This window comes from Opisthocomus hoazin, chromosome 9 (assembly GCF_030867145.1).
Source record: "Opisthocomus hoazin isolate bOpiHoa1 chromosome 9, bOpiHoa1.hap1, whole genome shotgun sequence".
In the NCBI taxonomy this organism is placed as follows: Eukaryota; Metazoa; Chordata; class Aves; order Opisthocomiformes; family Opisthocomidae; genus Opisthocomus; species Opisthocomus hoazin.
This window is the reverse complement of record NC_134422.1, coordinates 32,379,482-32,396,313: the sequence shown is the minus strand read 5'-3', so window position 1 is coordinate 32,396,313 and position 16,832 is coordinate 32,379,482. Positions and strand designations below refer to the sequence as shown.

Genomic DNA, 16,832 nt, shown 5'->3' with positions numbered 1-16,832 from the left:
ATCTGGGCAGTGCTTGGTGCCAGTAAGATACCTGCTTCTGAATGAGCTCTTGACCCTTTTCTGGATGCATTTGCACCAGGTTGAGCTGGGGAGAAACTGACCTCCGGAAAGGATAAATGTCACGGACATAGGTCTGCAGGAAAGGAAACAAGTGTATTTTAAACAAATGCAATCATTACAGCATCACTCAACAGAAATGAATAAAAGGCGCTTTAGCCCTTTATGAAGCTTTTGGGTAAGGGCTTTCACACAGTGTCAGGCATCATTGAAGAGCATAAACAGAAGAGAAATCTGCTCTTTTATAAGAAAGCTAGACATTAGTGACTTATGAGCAAGGGACTCCACTTCTGCCTAATCCCTCTTCTGTCAAACTCCAATCTTTCACCACACACAACTAAACATCCAAGATGTGGTGCCCGTAAGACAGAATTCTGTCTATTTATGGGCTGCTTGTTGTCCTTTAGATAACCCTGATGTTTAAAAATGGACAAGATGGAAAGAATAACGTCATCTCGACCTGAACTTTGTCTTACCTTGTTGTAATGAATGAGATTCCATCGCTTATCCATTAAAAAGTAATGAGAAGACTGCGTTTCAGGTATATTAAAAAACTCCAAGCACTCCTGAAATGGAAGAAAGAAAAACATCTTGTTACTTATTAGCTGTCTTGTACAAAGATCACAACATCCAAAAGAAGAATACCCAGCTAATAATGTATAAAGGCACAAAACTCCATGCCTCAGTCAGGCTGGTACATTGTTCTGGCATTAATTCTTAATTTCTTTTTTTGATCACAAAGTACATGAATATGTTTGTGATAATCAAGGCATGTTGATATCACAGTCCTGAAGACTGATGTTACTTATTCCAATATGTTCATATAGCACATGTATAAGCCACATGGGTATTGCAGCTTCCATTTCCATACTATGTATTTATCAAGCTTTAGTGAATAGGTGTTGTACAGACACACCAAAGTTCCAATCCTTCAAAGCACTGAGATGTGTGATTCCCATTAAAATTTAACAGCTGGACAAACTGAAGGCTTTTACAAATCTGTTTCCTATCTGGCCCAGTTAAGGCCATCCAGGAAATCTTTGGCAGAAGGGGGAACTGACCTCACATCTCCTGGATCCCAAGATACTGTCATACCTACTGAATCATGATTTCCATTCTGATCTTGATCATTCTGTCTAGTCTTTGGTGTTGATAAAACACAACATTTAAATGATTTATGTATTTATCTAAAGGATAGTATACAGAAAATTCCGAACAAGCTGCAGTGTCTTCAAATGTAGTTGTAGTTGTAGGATTTTGGCTGTCTGTCAGGTCAGGTTATTTCTGTTATTTAATGTGGGATCCTGTTTCTTGCAACCAAGCTCTCCTCACAGGGAGACAAAAATGCCTGTCAGCAAAACTTCCCTCGCAATACTGAAACAGGATAACCAGGTAGAATGTATTGCTGGCATACAGGTATGGCAGGTAAATGTACTATTAAGCAGTTTGTTCAATTAAAAAACTCACTCCTACCTTCAGAAGAGCCTCAAACTGTGTGTCCTCATGGACTGGTAACTGAGTTGGGATATCACACTCATTCTGTCCATGCACGACAAGCGTTTTTGTGCCTAAAGGAAGAAAAGCAGTTGCATTCTCCCTGGCCTCTTTAATTAACTGAATTTCAAAAGACTCCCCATGGAGGAAAAGTGATAGTTAAAATACATTACTGGGCTGACAGGCAGTGCCAGTCCCGTCTGGAATCCATTAAGGAGTGTTAGCATAGTCTCACACTTCCACAGTTAATGAGAAATCGATCTGTTCTTAAAGGATGACCTGGCTTTCACAGCAACTCACTCTGAGGAAGGAGCAAACCTAAACAGTCAAATCCATTTTTCAGCAAGATATCTCTCGCCTGACTCGTGACATCCTAGGCTCACAGCTTGCTCTTCTCGGGCTCTCTCAAGACTTAAAAAAGAGGCTGCATCAAATGAAATTGAGTCTGAATGGTACAGTTTTGCAATGATCATCCTGCCAGCCTTTCACGGCCCAGCTGGCACAAAGCTCTGGGTTCAAAAGAGTGTTCTCATTCATCTTCTGTTTGCTTCTTTTAGAGCTCTTAAAGTGGTTTCCTGAATCTCAGGTGGAATTTACCAACTGAATCCTCAACTCAATGAAAACTGACAGAATATACAGCTATTTGTAGCAGAGCTTTTTTTCTGATCCAGTTCTGGTGGATGTCCTTACAGGTAGAGTGGGTCATGAACTTGGAAGTGAAGGAGATTTAAAGACTCATTTCTGCATATTATACCTGGCATTGAGGCAGTCACCAGCAGCTTCACTTCGCATTGTTCTTTCTTCATAGTCTGTTTGAGATCCTTGAAGAAGAGTCCTTCTACATAACCCACCACTTCCCAAAGGAAGGTAAGCGTGGCAGAAATGGCATCCATGCCCCATTCACATGGAGTGCGTACAAAATACATGATCAGTCCTACCTGCAGATAATAAGTAAGAGGAATATCAGGCTATACACACTCTTATTTGTGCAGAGCACTGTGTAAACACAGAACAAGAATATTGTTCTTCTGTGTTTCTTCACTCAGAGAGATAAACTCATTAAACTTATGTCCTGAAAGTTTATAGATACTACAGAACAATCTGCCTCTACTACTCCTCCTTTTTCTATAGAGGATGATGAGTGGGGGCAAAAAGTACTGTTGCAGCCCAGCCTTAAAAGCCATTCTAGATGAGGAAAAGGGAGAATCTCTGTAGTAAGAGACTTCCTATGGCTTCTGCTCTGATGTGCTGCCACGTAGACAACTCACAAACAACAGAGGGCTCCTGGAGAAACATGTGTCTTGTCTATGTCATCTCCTAACTGCAGTAAATGCTTTTTCCACAATCTTGAAAAAAGCTGCTATATTTGCTCCAATAGGACTGCCCGAGAGCAAAGGACTTTCTGAATCAAAATTAAGTAAAATAATTTAAGGTTTCTGGCACTGGGATCCTTCTATTGGTGTACAACTCATTGTCCACGGTTCAATTCAGCAATCCATGACAGGTTGCTTAGGGGTTTAATAAAAGGTTGAAGGTTCCTTTCCTCTCCCTAGAAGGACTGAAAGGCTGGTGTAAGCCTGGTGACTTGCATGCACAGTCAGAAGCAGATATGAGCTGTACAGGAGAAGTTAACAGCATTTATTTCCTTGCAGATTGTGACGTTAACTTTCTAGGACACATGCAGGCAGAGGTGAGATTCTGGGCTGCACAGTGGACCAACAAGGTACTCACCAAGTAGTTAAAGAGGATGTGAGATGTCTGGGCAGGGAAGTCTCCAATGTTCAACAAAAGCTTCCTTAACATATACATCAGTTCATCCTGGAAAAAGAGCAAATGTTTTTTCTTTCCATTACAAAATGGAGAATGGATTTTTCCCTTTTGTCCTCTCTGGCTTTGTTTCTTCCCATTTTTCTATGCTCCCTTGTTCAGCTCTGTCTCTTGGTGCATGAAGCAGAACTATCTGCTTGTGACTGCTCCCACATTTCCCAAAATAAGGCTCAAGACATAGCACCCAGGTCTCTGTCTTTCTTTTTCATCTCAGAGAGGCCAATACCTCCTTATTGCAATTTGTACTGACAGTAGCATCGTGACTCTGCACTCCTCTCCCTGTGATAATCCCTGTGTTGCTTATCACAACAAATGACTACCTAGATGATCTGTGAAATCTAGTTCAGCTCAACTCAACAGCTATGGGCAGAATCTAACTTTTCTTCCTTTAGTGGCTGCCTGCTTTAAATGTAGATTAATACATTTCTTATGGTGGGAAGGGGGTTTAGAGGGGAAGGAATTTCAGTGTCAGCTAAGGACAGGCAGGCTGTATCATAAATTTCTTCTATGGCCCTCATCTTCTTAACCCACAGCTGTTCTGAGCTAGTGTTATGCACATGAATATGCATAGAACAACACATGCCAATGATACATTTGCTAAAACCTTCCAAGGAAATACACCTGCTCTCTGGGTTCTGTACTCATGGTTGTAGCAGGCCTATGAAGAGATGGTAAAACAGCAGACTCTGATAGCTCAGAGGCCTCAGAGGCTGGACAGTGTATAGCTCCCTTCTCAAACATGCTTAACAAACAGAAGTGATCCTCTGAACTTAAATAGAATCTTTGGGTATTATGGCTGAGAAGCCTCAGCAATAGCGAGACCACTGAGACCTGATTATTCAAGGAACTAAAAATCAGCCTTTCCTGACCTTTCTTAAGGATTAATATTAATTTTGTAGTCAGTTCTTAGGTGGTGGCTTGGAAGATGAGGACAGTGATATTATTGTACACCAAGTGTGCAGTTGAGGAAGTGATATGGAGAGTCTCACTGCCTTTCATCCAGTCAGAACTGGTATGCCTTTCTGCCATAAAGCTTAGCCATGGCCTAGAAAGTGGTCTAATAAGCCAGAGAGAGACAAGGCCATTCTGATCTTCGACAGAAAGCTGAACAGAGTGGCATGGGTGGAGGCAATATTGCTTATGTTGGAAAGGGTTGTGCTTTTCTAAGCAGCTGTTCAAAGCCTGGCTGAGAGCAAGTCAGATCCTTAGTGGTGGTAAATCAGCTATGTCCCATTTACAGTAGTGGACAAAGATTGAAGCCAATTGGTGATATGGCCTAAAAGATTTTGAGCTACATCATAATAGCAGATGTTTTTCTCCAATGATGCCCACAGAGTGATTCTGCTTGCAGCTGTGCTTCCCTGCTCTAAGCAATACATACAGCCACTGGGGAGAGGAACAATTTACCTGTCGGTTGCTGATTGTGAGCTTCTCAAGGAAATGGCGCAGAACTGTAGAGGGGTCTTCAATTAAGCAGTTCCACAGGACCTGCTGAGCAACAGCGCTTACTGTAAAAGAGAAAGAAAACAAGGTCAGAACCATCTTCCTTGGAAAAGCCTTGAGCTGGTACGCTTAAATGCAAATGTTTCTAGCCTTCTACTACAATTGTCATGCTTTGCACCAAAACACACAGAACCCTCTCTGAGGCACTAGGATTCCTGGTCACCAGTGCAGCTATCTCAAGTGGTAATGACAGGTCTAATATTTAAACTTTCCTTAACTACTGGTGATATGACAGGAAGAACTTCATCACTGTTGTCAGAGGAATAATAAAGAAATAACGATTTGGATTCACAACTCCAGACGGACAAATCCATCAATTAAAAAACATAAAGTCATGTACTTTTTTGTTCATGCATAGACGTTCAATTTCATGGTGATTTATTGAGTGATTTTGTCTGGTATTCGTGAACAGTATTAGATAGTCAGCAGGGAGTTGTGTTGATGATCAACTCCCCAAAGTGTAATTATTTACAATCCTGTGAACATTAACAACAACAGAGAATTATTCATTATTTTGTTTTCAGTACTCTGTTCCTGATCACAAAATGACACATACGTTATTTAGGTGGCTGACTCCATCCACCCAAAACTGAATACAAAGTGTAACAGAAAGTTAAATGTGTAATCAGCTGACATGACGAGTGATGAGAAAGGAAGGAAGGGCAACAGTTTACCATCTATAAACATTTTAGAGAAACAAATACAGAAAAATGCATTATTACAAATACATCACAGACCATAACCAAAATGTTCAAGTTGTGTATAGGCATCTTGTTAGTGGGAATAGACCTCTGGAGGTCTCTAGTCCAAACACCACTTGGAGCAGAACTGTCACCAACATGAAATAATTTCAACCATGGCTTGCTAACCACTGTGGATGGAGTATTCACGGAAATTGCACTATGCTCCTGGTTATGAAGTTCCTCCCAAATTTCTAACCTGAACTTCCCCAGTCGTAATCTCCAAGTTAGAGTTCCTCTAACTCTTTGTTTCTGTTTCGTCACACCAAACAAGCCCAGCTTTGGCAATCACTCCTCACAGAACACCTGTTTTAGGCCTCTTACCATCATTAGACCCTTTTCAGCTTCTCAGGTCAGGTTGGATAGGGCTCTGAAGCAAACTGATCTAGTTGAAGATGTCCTTGCTCATTGCAGAGGGGTTGGACTAGATGACCTTTAAAAGTCACTTCCAACTCAAAGTATTCTATGTTTCTATGATTCTCAGTGTCTTTCTTGAATTGGGGACTTTTTTAGGAGCCCAAAAGAGCAACAAAACCTCAAAACCAAACACAAAACATGGAAAAAACAGGAAAAACCATACAAAGTCACATTTCTGTTGTGAATCTACTTTCAAAATAGTCTATGAGGATTTAATAGCTTATTCATTAACTTTTAAACAAACATATATACTCATAACAATCTGTAGCACATAATAATTCTAGGAAACAAAGACTGTCAGCAAAACCGAGATTGCATTACACCTCTTTTCCACTTTAGTTACGGCACCTAACAAATCTAAGCCATTGTTCAAAGTGCTGGCAGGTTCTGTCACCCTTGAGCAAGAATCTCTTAAAATTTAATCTAGGTCAGTACCAGCTACTCCATCCTCCCGGACTTCTCCATCTTCCATCAAATGGACAATGGGGAGCACTGCTGCACAGATGCATGCTGGAAACACAGCTTGAGGTGGCTGTGGCATGTGATGGTTTGGAGTATGCTCTGTAGTATGTTCTTCATCTGGAGCAGTAAGAAGAGTAGAAGGTGAGTGTTAGAGAATAGGTTGTGGTATTATTCAGGTAGGCTAGACAAACATTTATGTTAGGTGCTGTACATACAGAACAAAATGATAGCCTCTCTGATCACTGTGTAAGCACAGCAGGTTTACTTCTATATCTAAGAAAAAACTGAGCCTGCAGCCAACTTCTTGATCAAGAATTTTCATTGGAAATATATATTTTTTCAATTTACTTTTGTCTTCTTGTAGGGAACCCATTTCCTTTTTGATGAAATCCCAATTCACTGCCATTTTTCAGCCAGAGTGCTCTCCATAGCACTACTCTGTAAACGAAACATGAGAAGTATGGGAAGACATTATGACAGCAGGAATGAATAAAACAATGCAGGGCAGAAATTTATGATAAAAGTGTCTCAAGTTTGGGAACACACATTCAGCAAAAGGAAATGCCATCAGCTTTATGGGTCAACAGCAAAGGCTTCTAGTGAACAAAATCCTAGGAAAGGATACTCCAAAGGGAAGTCAACCCACCTTCTGCACTGACTGCTGACCGCACTGACCAGACAGAGCCACGGCGGAAAGAATAGTTCCTATGAGATGTACTGGAGGTGCAGGAAGGACTCACAGAGAGACGGCGGGAGGCCAGGTTGGCAACTTCTTCTACTGACAAAGAGAACAGGAAACGTCAATCCAGATCCAGCTGACAGACCTCAGGGAATTTTCTGAAGGACAGCACTTACAAGCAAATTGGAACATTGAAAATTCAAGTAAGGTAACACTCCAAAGGCACAACTTAAAATCTGTAAAGATCAATCAGATAGGTAATTTGTTCATGCTTTGGGAATTAGCAGAGCATTGTTCCATAAGAGTGTTCAGTGCTTTGGTGAGTCACATTGCAACTGAGTTGGCTCTATACTTTTCAGCTACATCCTGTTAACCATCATGATTGCTATAGTCCTTAGTTTTTCCTAAGAACTGGGATTTCTGCTCGCAGATTTCCTAATATATGTTTAGAACTGAACATCACTGTGCTCACTTAGTGACACATACCTTGAAATGCCTTTAATGAAATCTTTGTGCTCTGTTAGCATGGACCAATGAAAATCCTTACCCAAAAGCTAAGCTTTTCATGACTCATGTCATGTAACTTTGGCCATCTAAAAGTTTGGTACTGAGGTTGAGCTGGTCATCTGCTAGTCACCATAATGGTAGAAAACCCCAGAGGCAATTCAGCCTATGCCAAGTTATGTGTCTTAAGACAGATACTGCCAAAGGGTGATTCCTCCCACCCTTTAATTATTAAAAGGTTAAAGTTAGGAAAGACAAATTTCATTTCTACTGCCTCATATTCTCATTGTGTAAAATGCTGCAAGATGCTAGGAGTTTTGAGATGTTAAATGCTGGGACGTTCCACTGAAGTCGGGGGGAGAGGGGTGAGGACTTTCAGGTCACACAGTGAGCACTCAATACGTACAAGGTTTTGTGGTTTTCTTGCACTAATTTTTAATTACACTTTTTCTCAATAACTTGGACTCTTCAACAAATGGATGTGGTTTTGACTTTTCTAACACTAAGAGTCAATGTTCCTGGACATCACACCCCTAAGCAGTGCTCTGTGTTGGTGGCAGGTGCTCTCAGGTTCCTGGAATGCAATTCCTGGAGCACACCTTCTTCTTCCTGCTCTGAGCTTGGTGTACATGTTGGCTCATAGCAGGCTTCCTGAGTGATGGGGATGGCAGTGATGAGACTGGCTTCCCGGCCCAGGCGCTTCTTCTCTTCCTCCTGCTGCAGGTTCTTCAGGATGTGCTCTGCTCGCTGATGGGAACGCGATACAGCTCTGGCTGAAAATGACTTCTGTCAGGAAGAAAACAGAAGAAACACAGTCTGAAGCTGTTAGTTAAGATGCACACATCCTGTGAGACCTCAGTGACACTCAGTCACTCAGTTTCTAAATACAAATCAGACTAATGCTAGCTGAACAGAGATTCACAAGGAGACTCCTCTTGGAGCTATGTCTACAATAAGCCTTGGTGCAGACTTTTCCCAAGAGACACCATATGAACCAGTGCAGAGCAAATGGTCTGTCAGGCACTTCAAGTGAATTAATATTCTCTGGGAGAGAGAACAGCTGTGTGCTGCTAAGATCCGAGTTACTCTATCTCATAGGGATATGATATGCAGTACAGCACCTCAGTGAACAAACAGAAAAGCTTTATGCCCATGTAGAAAATTCTGTGTGCCCTACACAGACAGTGTATGAGATTTTTCCCAGCTGAGGAAGACAAGAAAACTTTGAGTTTAGCCCACATTTTTGGGTTTAGCTTTGCCAGTGCCGCTACAGAATAAAAACAGTGCTTACTCTCATGATGGCTTACCGACTGATCTTCATTTATAGGATCTTGCACGCTCCCACTGCACTGAGGGACCCAGGGAGGGTCAAACATGGGAACAGATGGCATCCCCAGGACAGGAGAAGGCAGAGTGAAGTTTATACTTGGAGGAGGGATCTAACAAAATGATGAAAGACATTTTGTTACAGAAGACTATGTTGGTACTGCTAATTAAACATGAGCACAAGTACCCAAGACATTAATTACCTCTGCAAATTTTTACCAACTCCATATCTCACTACACTGTAACACCATGTATGACACAGTTTTCTTTCTTCCTCAGATGTTTTTGCTGACCTCTGTCCCTGTTACACTCTCCCCATTTTATACAGTTTTACACATCACCTCCCCCACTAGTGTGACTTACACAACCATTTTTTTTCCTCTAAACAGATTTTCACGCAATTTCATGGCAGCATGTCATTACACATCTATCCCACAAGGCAAGCTATAAATGGCAACTTTGTGTTTCACATGTGCTATCTACCTTAAAGATCTGCTGTGCGCCCTCTTCCATCCTTGGCCAGACTTGATACCTAAATCTCCAGAGCGTGTGAAATTTGAGAATGGCATTCAGTCTTTGCACTGTCTCTGGGTGATGAAATTCGGACATCAGCATGTCGGAAACGGCCTCTGGCACTTTCACAGCACACAGCAGGAACATGGCAGCTGCAGGGAGAGAACATCGGCTCATCTGGTTTCCTTAGTAATGTGTTTGTTTGGCAGAGAAAGATTGCAGCTGTACAAACCCCCACCAAAAGAAACCTAATCTTGGCTCCAGAAATGAGATCAGCAGTCTACCAGACCTAGCAAAAATTATACTTCTTCATGAAGCCAAGCACGTGTTATTCCACCTTTTGGAGCCACACAGCATTTCATGTGATGCTTGTAAAAGGTTCTGGAAAACCTGCTTTTAAAATAAAATACAGCTTTGCTCTTCTCACTAAAATCTCAGTCATGACTGGTTTAAAATGAGAAGCATCTCTTGATGTAACAGGAGTAATTCAGTTTGGCTTGCAAAGATTCCACTTTCAAGCGATTTCTGTGATGACTAGTAAAGGCTGGTTTACCAGAAGCTAAGCCTTCCCCTCAGAGCAGGAGGCAGTGCCCCAGTAGAGGTCTAGCCTGTCTATTTTCATGGATAAAACCAAAAAGAAAGGTTCTTAGTTAAATGGGAGCCATGCAATGATCACAGTCTGCTTCCAAGAGAAAAAAGAGTTGCTATGAATTGAGAGACAAAGGACCAGACCACAACAGAAAACAGCACAATGGAAATTGAGCTGGCCCATAGCTGTTTCATTGGAGCATATTTGAATATAAACAGACATAGTCCAATTCCAGACAATGCAGACCAATAAATTTAGATGTGTATCTGAGGGGCATTGAGCAGGAAACAAAAACGAGGAACAGTGTTGCTAAGGGAGTTCAGTGGGTGTCAGAGAGCCCATGGCTTCTTTGACCAGTAGCTCACCACAGATTGCTGGAGACAATTTCTCTAGATTTGGTGGCTGTTCCTCCACAGCATAGAATCATAGAATCATTAAGGTTGGAACAGACCTCTAAGATCATGAAGTCCAACCGTCCACCCAACACCACTATGTCTGCTAAACCACGTCCTGAAGCGCCGTATCTACACACAGAAAGAGGACATTTGTCATCGTGTTTGCCTCAGCACTCATTCAGAAGGTGCCAAGCAGGAGAGCTGTACTGATTGGAAGCAGTCTGAACATCTGCAGAAAAACAAGTCTGCTCTTTGCCTAGGTCCTGCCTTGCACTGCGAAGGCTCCTGTTCCTGCTCTAAAGTCCTGCTCCAAATCTGTAGGGACCCTTCTGTTTCACCAGCTCGGAAAACTGTCTACTCTTTGGTCTTTTCAATGTTACTATGTCAAGTCTTAGTAGGACTGATTTAAAAATGTGAGGTCCAACGGACGTAACCAAAAAAAGAAAAACAATCTTGGAAGGGGTCAGTAGGTGGTACTGTTGTACATTAACACAGGAGTTCAGGAAAGCAGTTTATGCTGGGGCTGAAATCACTCTTGCTACTGAAAAAACTACTACAGGCCTTCGAATGGGTTTTAATCCTTCTTTCAGGAAAGGGAGAAGGAGGAAGACGTAACTCGGAGGCTGCTCCTCCTCAGGAAGAGCTGCAAAGCTTTATTCCCTCACCTGTGAACCACGCTAAGTTTTTGATAAGAGAGAAATAGTATCCAAAATTAGTTCCCCCAGAAAGGGACTTGAAGTGCACTTGAGTGCAGTTTCAGGCAGCTTATTTTCTTTGTTTTGCTCCTTTCTCTTCGTGTCTGCACATTTGGCCTGGGAAAAGCAAAGGTGAAGGGGAGAGTACAGAGAGGACCGGTGGGCTGAAGAAGTGCACTGTACACTGGTGAAGAACGTGATGTGGAGTTAAACAGTGGACTTCAGGGCAGAATTTACTGGCAGTTGTGGAAAATGAAGGACTGGTAAGCGAGACTGAAGCGTGGCAAAAAGGGGGGGAGATGCCTGAGGAGCACTTCAAAACTGTTGCATTGTTAGCAGCTTCTAATAAATGTCTGTAATTTAATCTCCAGTGTAAGGACACCTATGATGGCTCGCTTAGGTGTGCAAATCTATGGAAGATGGCAATCTTTAAACCATTTCCTTGGGTGCTGGAGGAGGAGAAAGGTAGAATTTGAAAGTTGTGGGAGGTTGACTTACAAACAAATTTGATTAATTTATGCTTTGTTTAAGCAATCTCTGTGTTGTGTGTGAGGGTTGGCCACATTTTCTAGGGTTGTGGCTCATGACTTCTGAACATCTGGCATTGGCACACACTGGCTATGAGTGTTTGAACAGGACAGTAAGACTAGAAGTGTCCTCCTGAGTCTCATAATCTAATTCCTTTCACAAACTCTTCAATCTGAGTGCATTTTCTCTCTTTTCTGGTGGTTAGAAATATTGTGTTGTCCAGGTGAAAGAAGTCATAAAGAGTTCATACTCATCTTCATGCTACCAGTGTTTAAAAAATTCTTCCCCCTTGCCTAGTCTGCTGTATTCATGGATAGTAACAGTATCCCCTCTCAGTATTCACCTGAATCCATTAAATAATATCCTCCTCGTGTAAGCTCTTCATTCTTCCTCCTGTCCTAACAGTCTGTACCTGTCCCATGTAAATGTGTCTTTGATCAGTGACCAGAATTGTGCATGGATGTGCTGTGTTCTAGGTAATTGTACAATGTGCTTTACAACAGTATTAATACTTTGAATCTCTAATGAGATACCTCTTCTGACATATCCTGACTGTATTTATTGTTCCCACAACTGAATTCTACTCGGGAAGTCAGTCGTCTTCCGGCCGACTGATATATTCTGAATTCCTCCAAACCTATATCAGTTCCATGGGAGAAGATCAAAGCTCATAACAGAACAATTCTTCTTACTAATTTGCAAAGACATAATCTTACACTTTGTAGTAATAAATTTCATCCCATGTCTGAAATTCCTTTTTCAAAGTAATACTCTCACAGGTATATGATGTTCTAATCTCTTCTGTCTTAAAGATACCTCTCAACTATTTGTTATCAGAAAATGTCATCTGCACAATTTAATACCAAGTACAAATGGAAAATGTAGATAACATAGCATAAGACTACTCATTGAGCAATGCTGCTGTCTCCATGCAACATGAGAATTTTCCTTTTAGCACAACACAGGAGCTGTGACAGTTCTACTCTCATCCTGGACAGGTGACATGTTTTCTCTGCTTAGAAACCCAGATAAACACAAATACTAATTTTGATGCTCTCTAATCATCCACCACAACCAGGGTCTGAGTGATTGCCTTCCTGATCCTTCTGACCACCTCTTTCGTACAGAGCAAAAAAACACATGAAGGTCTATGGAAACCAAACAGCCCCCAAGAAACCCTTTCTGTCATTAAGACTCATCCACTACAAAGCTGTCTTTGCAAGGCCCTGTGATTTACTGTGAGCTGTGCAGCCATGGTAGCCGTACTAATAAGTTTTGTTCTCTTACCTGCTGCTCCAGCCATGTGCTCATCCACACTGAGCAGGAGCTCCCACGCTGCTGGCTGGATGTCCCCATACATCTCCTCCGTGAGGACAGGAGCTGCCTTGATTAGCAGTGACAAAGGTGCAGGGGAGAGGCTCATTACCTGTAAAAAAACAAGCCGTGCCTTACAGCTGAGCTGTGCAAACCATCCACAGCAAACAACACGCTCAGCAGTTTTGTCCTAGTTTTGGTCTGCATATTACCCACTGATAACTTCTGGTTTCAGCCATTTCAGACAAAGTTCTGTAGAACGATGCTTTCAGCCTACACTGAAAGAGCAATGTTTGCAAGCTAGTTCCGCGAGTCTGTTGCTAGTCACTCAAGTCACCAAAACACTGACAAAGAGGACAGAAGGAAAGCCAAGCTCTCCCAAGCTGGTGTACAAACAGTAATATAGATCCGTTAAAATCTCACAGACTGCCAAGGACAGGCCTGTGAAGAGCTTATTGCTTCTTCAGGAACACTGAACAAAAATGAACCAAGAAAACTATTGCTGTAAACTGACAGGTTGTATTTAAACACATTTGTGGATTTTAATTTTTTTTTAATTTTTTTGTATCCCCAGTTTTGATGCATGTACCACTGTGGAAAGCCAGAGATGCAGACTGTGATTTAATGGAGCTACATGTTTAAAGGATTCTTTCATGGGGTTACCCTAAGAGGCTTAGATTTAGCATTACTCAGCTGGGGAAAATACACAGGGTTGAACTGTCTGATATTCAGGAACAACAGTTCTTCCCATGGGCTGAAAGATCCGTATACATTTTCCTTCATGTTGCAGTCTAACCTGACATTTATGTATCAGCTTCCCTAAGTAGTATATGGCCTAGCGAGTACCTGCTGCCTGATGTATTTCAGCATTCCAGAGTCCTTCTTCCCATCCAAGTTGATATCAATCACTCTCTTTTTTAGAGAAGGAGTTCTCAAACATGACTTGTCTGAGCACTGAAAGGAGGAAAAAAAAAAAAAAAGTGGAGTTGACATTTAGATTTCCCAAAATGTGGAAAGGGAGGAGGTCATATACAACAGGAATTTTCATACACTAGGAGCTATCTAGTGTCAGAGTTGTAGCATGTAGCACAGAGCCTTCTCCTGTGCTGGCAACATGCCTAGTATCAGTGAGATGACATATCTCATCCAATTTTCTTCTCTTTTTAACAATGTTTTTCCCAATAAAAGCTTAAGGCAGAAGCCAGTAAACCAAATGAGGAATGTGAACGTGTTCTGTGTAATCTTCACAGGTGGCACAGCCATGTATTTCAGAACAGTATTTTAAGCACGTTAGAGGTAAAAAGTCTATAGCTTCCCTCTAAAAAATTACCAACAGAGGTGTTTAGTGTATACAACACTGATTCCTCTCAGCTACATTTATCTTTCCTTTCTCAGAAAGCAGAAGTGCCAACACATTTCAGGACTTGAGCTCATGCCTGCCTGAGAGTTGTCCCTAGCAGATTGCCAGTGACAGTGATAATGACAAGTCCTTTTTATGTTTGCTATTCATAATACCAAGAACTTTTCCCAGAATGCTAGGTTGCCACAGACTCTTCTCCTCAAGCTGGTAGCCTGCTGATTAACACAGCAGTCCTCGTTTATCAGAGCTCACAAGCCCCATGGAGCACATACCCGGGTTTGCACACTGTGCTTACCTCCATCCTTTCATTCTGCAAGCTGTGAGAGTTAAAAAGAGATTCGTCTGGAACCCAGATAAATGTGCAAATGGTGCCCATGCAGTCAGAGAATGACATCACTTGGAGAATACCAGAGCATGAGGAATCGTGATGAAAAGTCTACTGTTACATAAAATTCAGAAGTCAAGAGAAATGATGGAGTGTGGTTCTGTGAAGCGGACTGAAGGAACTGACCAGGACTGCCAAGCTTGCGAGCCAGCAGGTAAAAGGTAATTCCGACAGGGGGAGATCGCAACCACCGACTCACAGACCCCCTACTCAAGTAATACCACCTACTCAAAAAGGAACAATAGAAGAGGGTAACTGAGTCTGCGCAACCATTTATGTAAGAAGCAAGAAAAGTTTACACCAATCACCAAAGAGAATAATACTGAATATGCATGAATAAAATAAATATGTATATTTCTGATCTATATAAACTGCATGAAAAAGGTATGAGGTATGCACGTTCGGTGGAATTATCCCCCGTGCATCCAGCGCTGCAATAAAGAATGCCTGCCTTTTAACACTACATTGGTGTTACGAGGTTTTATTCACAGATTTTCGGTGACAGTTTCTGGCGACCCAGATGGGACCCTGCTTGTGAATACCGACGGATCTGTGGAATCATGGGACCTCCAGCTGGCATCGAGGGATTCTCGAGGAGAACCTCTAATCCCCAGACCAAAGGATTCCAAGTAAGTCCCCTGGAAATTAATTAAGGCATTCTTTTAACAAGTAACAGAGCTCTTGGTAGGACGTGGGTTAGAGACCCACGGGAGGTGGGTTAGAGTCCCGCTGAAGCCTGCTTGTAAGGCACGGCAAAAGCCACGCAGGGTTGGCTAAAGAGGTACCTTGGTTGGTAAGTCTCGGTGAAAACCGGTGGAGCGGGGCCCAAGGGGGGAGTCTTCAACGCGGGGGTGGAAATCTCCAAGGTTGGGATCTCCGGCAGGGGGCTGGGATCCCAGAGGGAGCTCCAACAAGGGTTGGGGTCCCTCTGACTAGTGCCTGTGATAGTGCACAATCACAACCACTGGCCGTTTGGGAGATGGGCACATTTCCGAGTAAAAAGCCCATCCCATGGGGTACGCCTTTGGGATGTATTCTAAAACATAGGAAAGGTCTGGGGGGCGATCCTTTGACTCGGAAGCAATTGATTGAGTACTGCAATCATTGGTGGCCAATGTATACCTTGGAAAGTGGGGAAAAATGACCAGGGAGTGGGACACTGCGTTATAACACCATCTTGCAATTAATGTTGTTTTGTAAAAGGGAAGGTAAATGAAATACTATATGCAAATCTGTTTTTCACACTGAGAAATCATCCGGAGTGGCAGAAGCAGTGTGGGATACATCCACAAAATCCTAGGGTGATGGTTTTAAAGAAAGGGAAATCTGAAGAGAATTTTTTTAAAATGTTGTTCTGCTTGTAGTATTGGTAAAAGGTGTTTAAAATATGAACTTGAGGAAGATTATGTTAAATTAATGGTTGTGCCTCACCAGAGATGGGGAGTTGGTCAAGAAGAGCAAAATTTGGAGGCTGATAGTCCTTCTGCTTCTGCTATGGTGGGGGGGGGGCAGGGGGATTCAGCCCAATTTAAGGAAGGACACGGAGAAGAACGGAGGGGGGAGTGGCTGAACCAGCTCCCCTCCAAGCCCCTCTCTGAGAAGCCAGGGAATGAGGAAGTAAAATTTTTAATAAATACAGGGACCACTTATTCAGTATTGAACACATGTAAAGGGAAATTTAGTCATAAATCAGTAGATGTTGTTGGTGCAACAGGGCAAAAAGAAAATTAACCTTTCTTAGAGCTGTTGAAATTTAGATTGGGAAAACAGTGGGTAACTCACCAGTTTCTATATATGCCTGAATGTCCATTGCCTTTGTTAGGAAGAGATTTATTAAGCAAATTACAGGCAGAAATAACTTTTAAAACTGGGGAAATTGAATTATTAACACCAGAATCAAAAGTCATAGAGGCAAGAAAGTTTATGTTACAGGATTCTTTTAAGGAGGAACAAATTCCAGAGGAGGTGGAAAACGCAGCAATTCCCTTGGTTTGGGCAAATGAAGTTCCGGGATGGTCCAAATTAGCAGAACCGGTAAAAGTGA

The 16,832-nt window shown here is 42.1% G+C and overlaps 1 protein-coding gene across 16 annotated transcripts in view; it reads right to left on the bottom strand.

The window, feature by feature from the left end:
* UNC80 (unc-80 subunit of NALCN channel complex) overlaps nt 1–16,832 on the bottom strand; it is a 138,775-nt gene that overhangs the window by 44,316 nt on the left and 77,627 nt on the right. For 14 of the 16 annotated variants that reach the window (XM_075429995.1, XM_075430002.1, XM_075429997.1 and 11 more), the window contains 13 exons: nt 13,890–13,997; nt 13,017–13,155; nt 9,493–9,674; nt 8,991–9,122; nt 8,283–8,469; nt 7,147–7,278; nt 6,474–6,617; nt 4,786–4,886; nt 3,283–3,369; nt 2,306–2,489; nt 1,531–1,625; nt 534–623; nt 32–133 (listed from right to left, as the gene is read on the bottom strand). In XM_075429995.1, the coding sequence (XP_075286110.1) occupies nt 32–133; nt 534–623; nt 1,531–1,625; nt 2,306–2,489; nt 3,283–3,369; nt 4,786–4,886; nt 6,474–6,617; nt 7,147–7,278; nt 8,283–8,469; nt 8,991–9,122; nt 9,493–9,674; nt 13,017–13,155; nt 13,890–13,997 (1,683 nt within the window). The remainder of the gene's footprint in view (nt 1–31; nt 134–533; nt 624–1,530; nt 1,626–2,305; nt 2,490–3,282; nt 3,370–4,785; nt 4,887–6,473; nt 6,618–7,146; nt 7,279–8,282; nt 8,470–8,990; nt 9,123–9,492; nt 9,675–13,016; nt 13,156–13,889; nt 13,998–16,832) is intronic. The other 2 variants (XM_075429996.1, XM_075430005.1) reach the window with 1 other exon arrangement.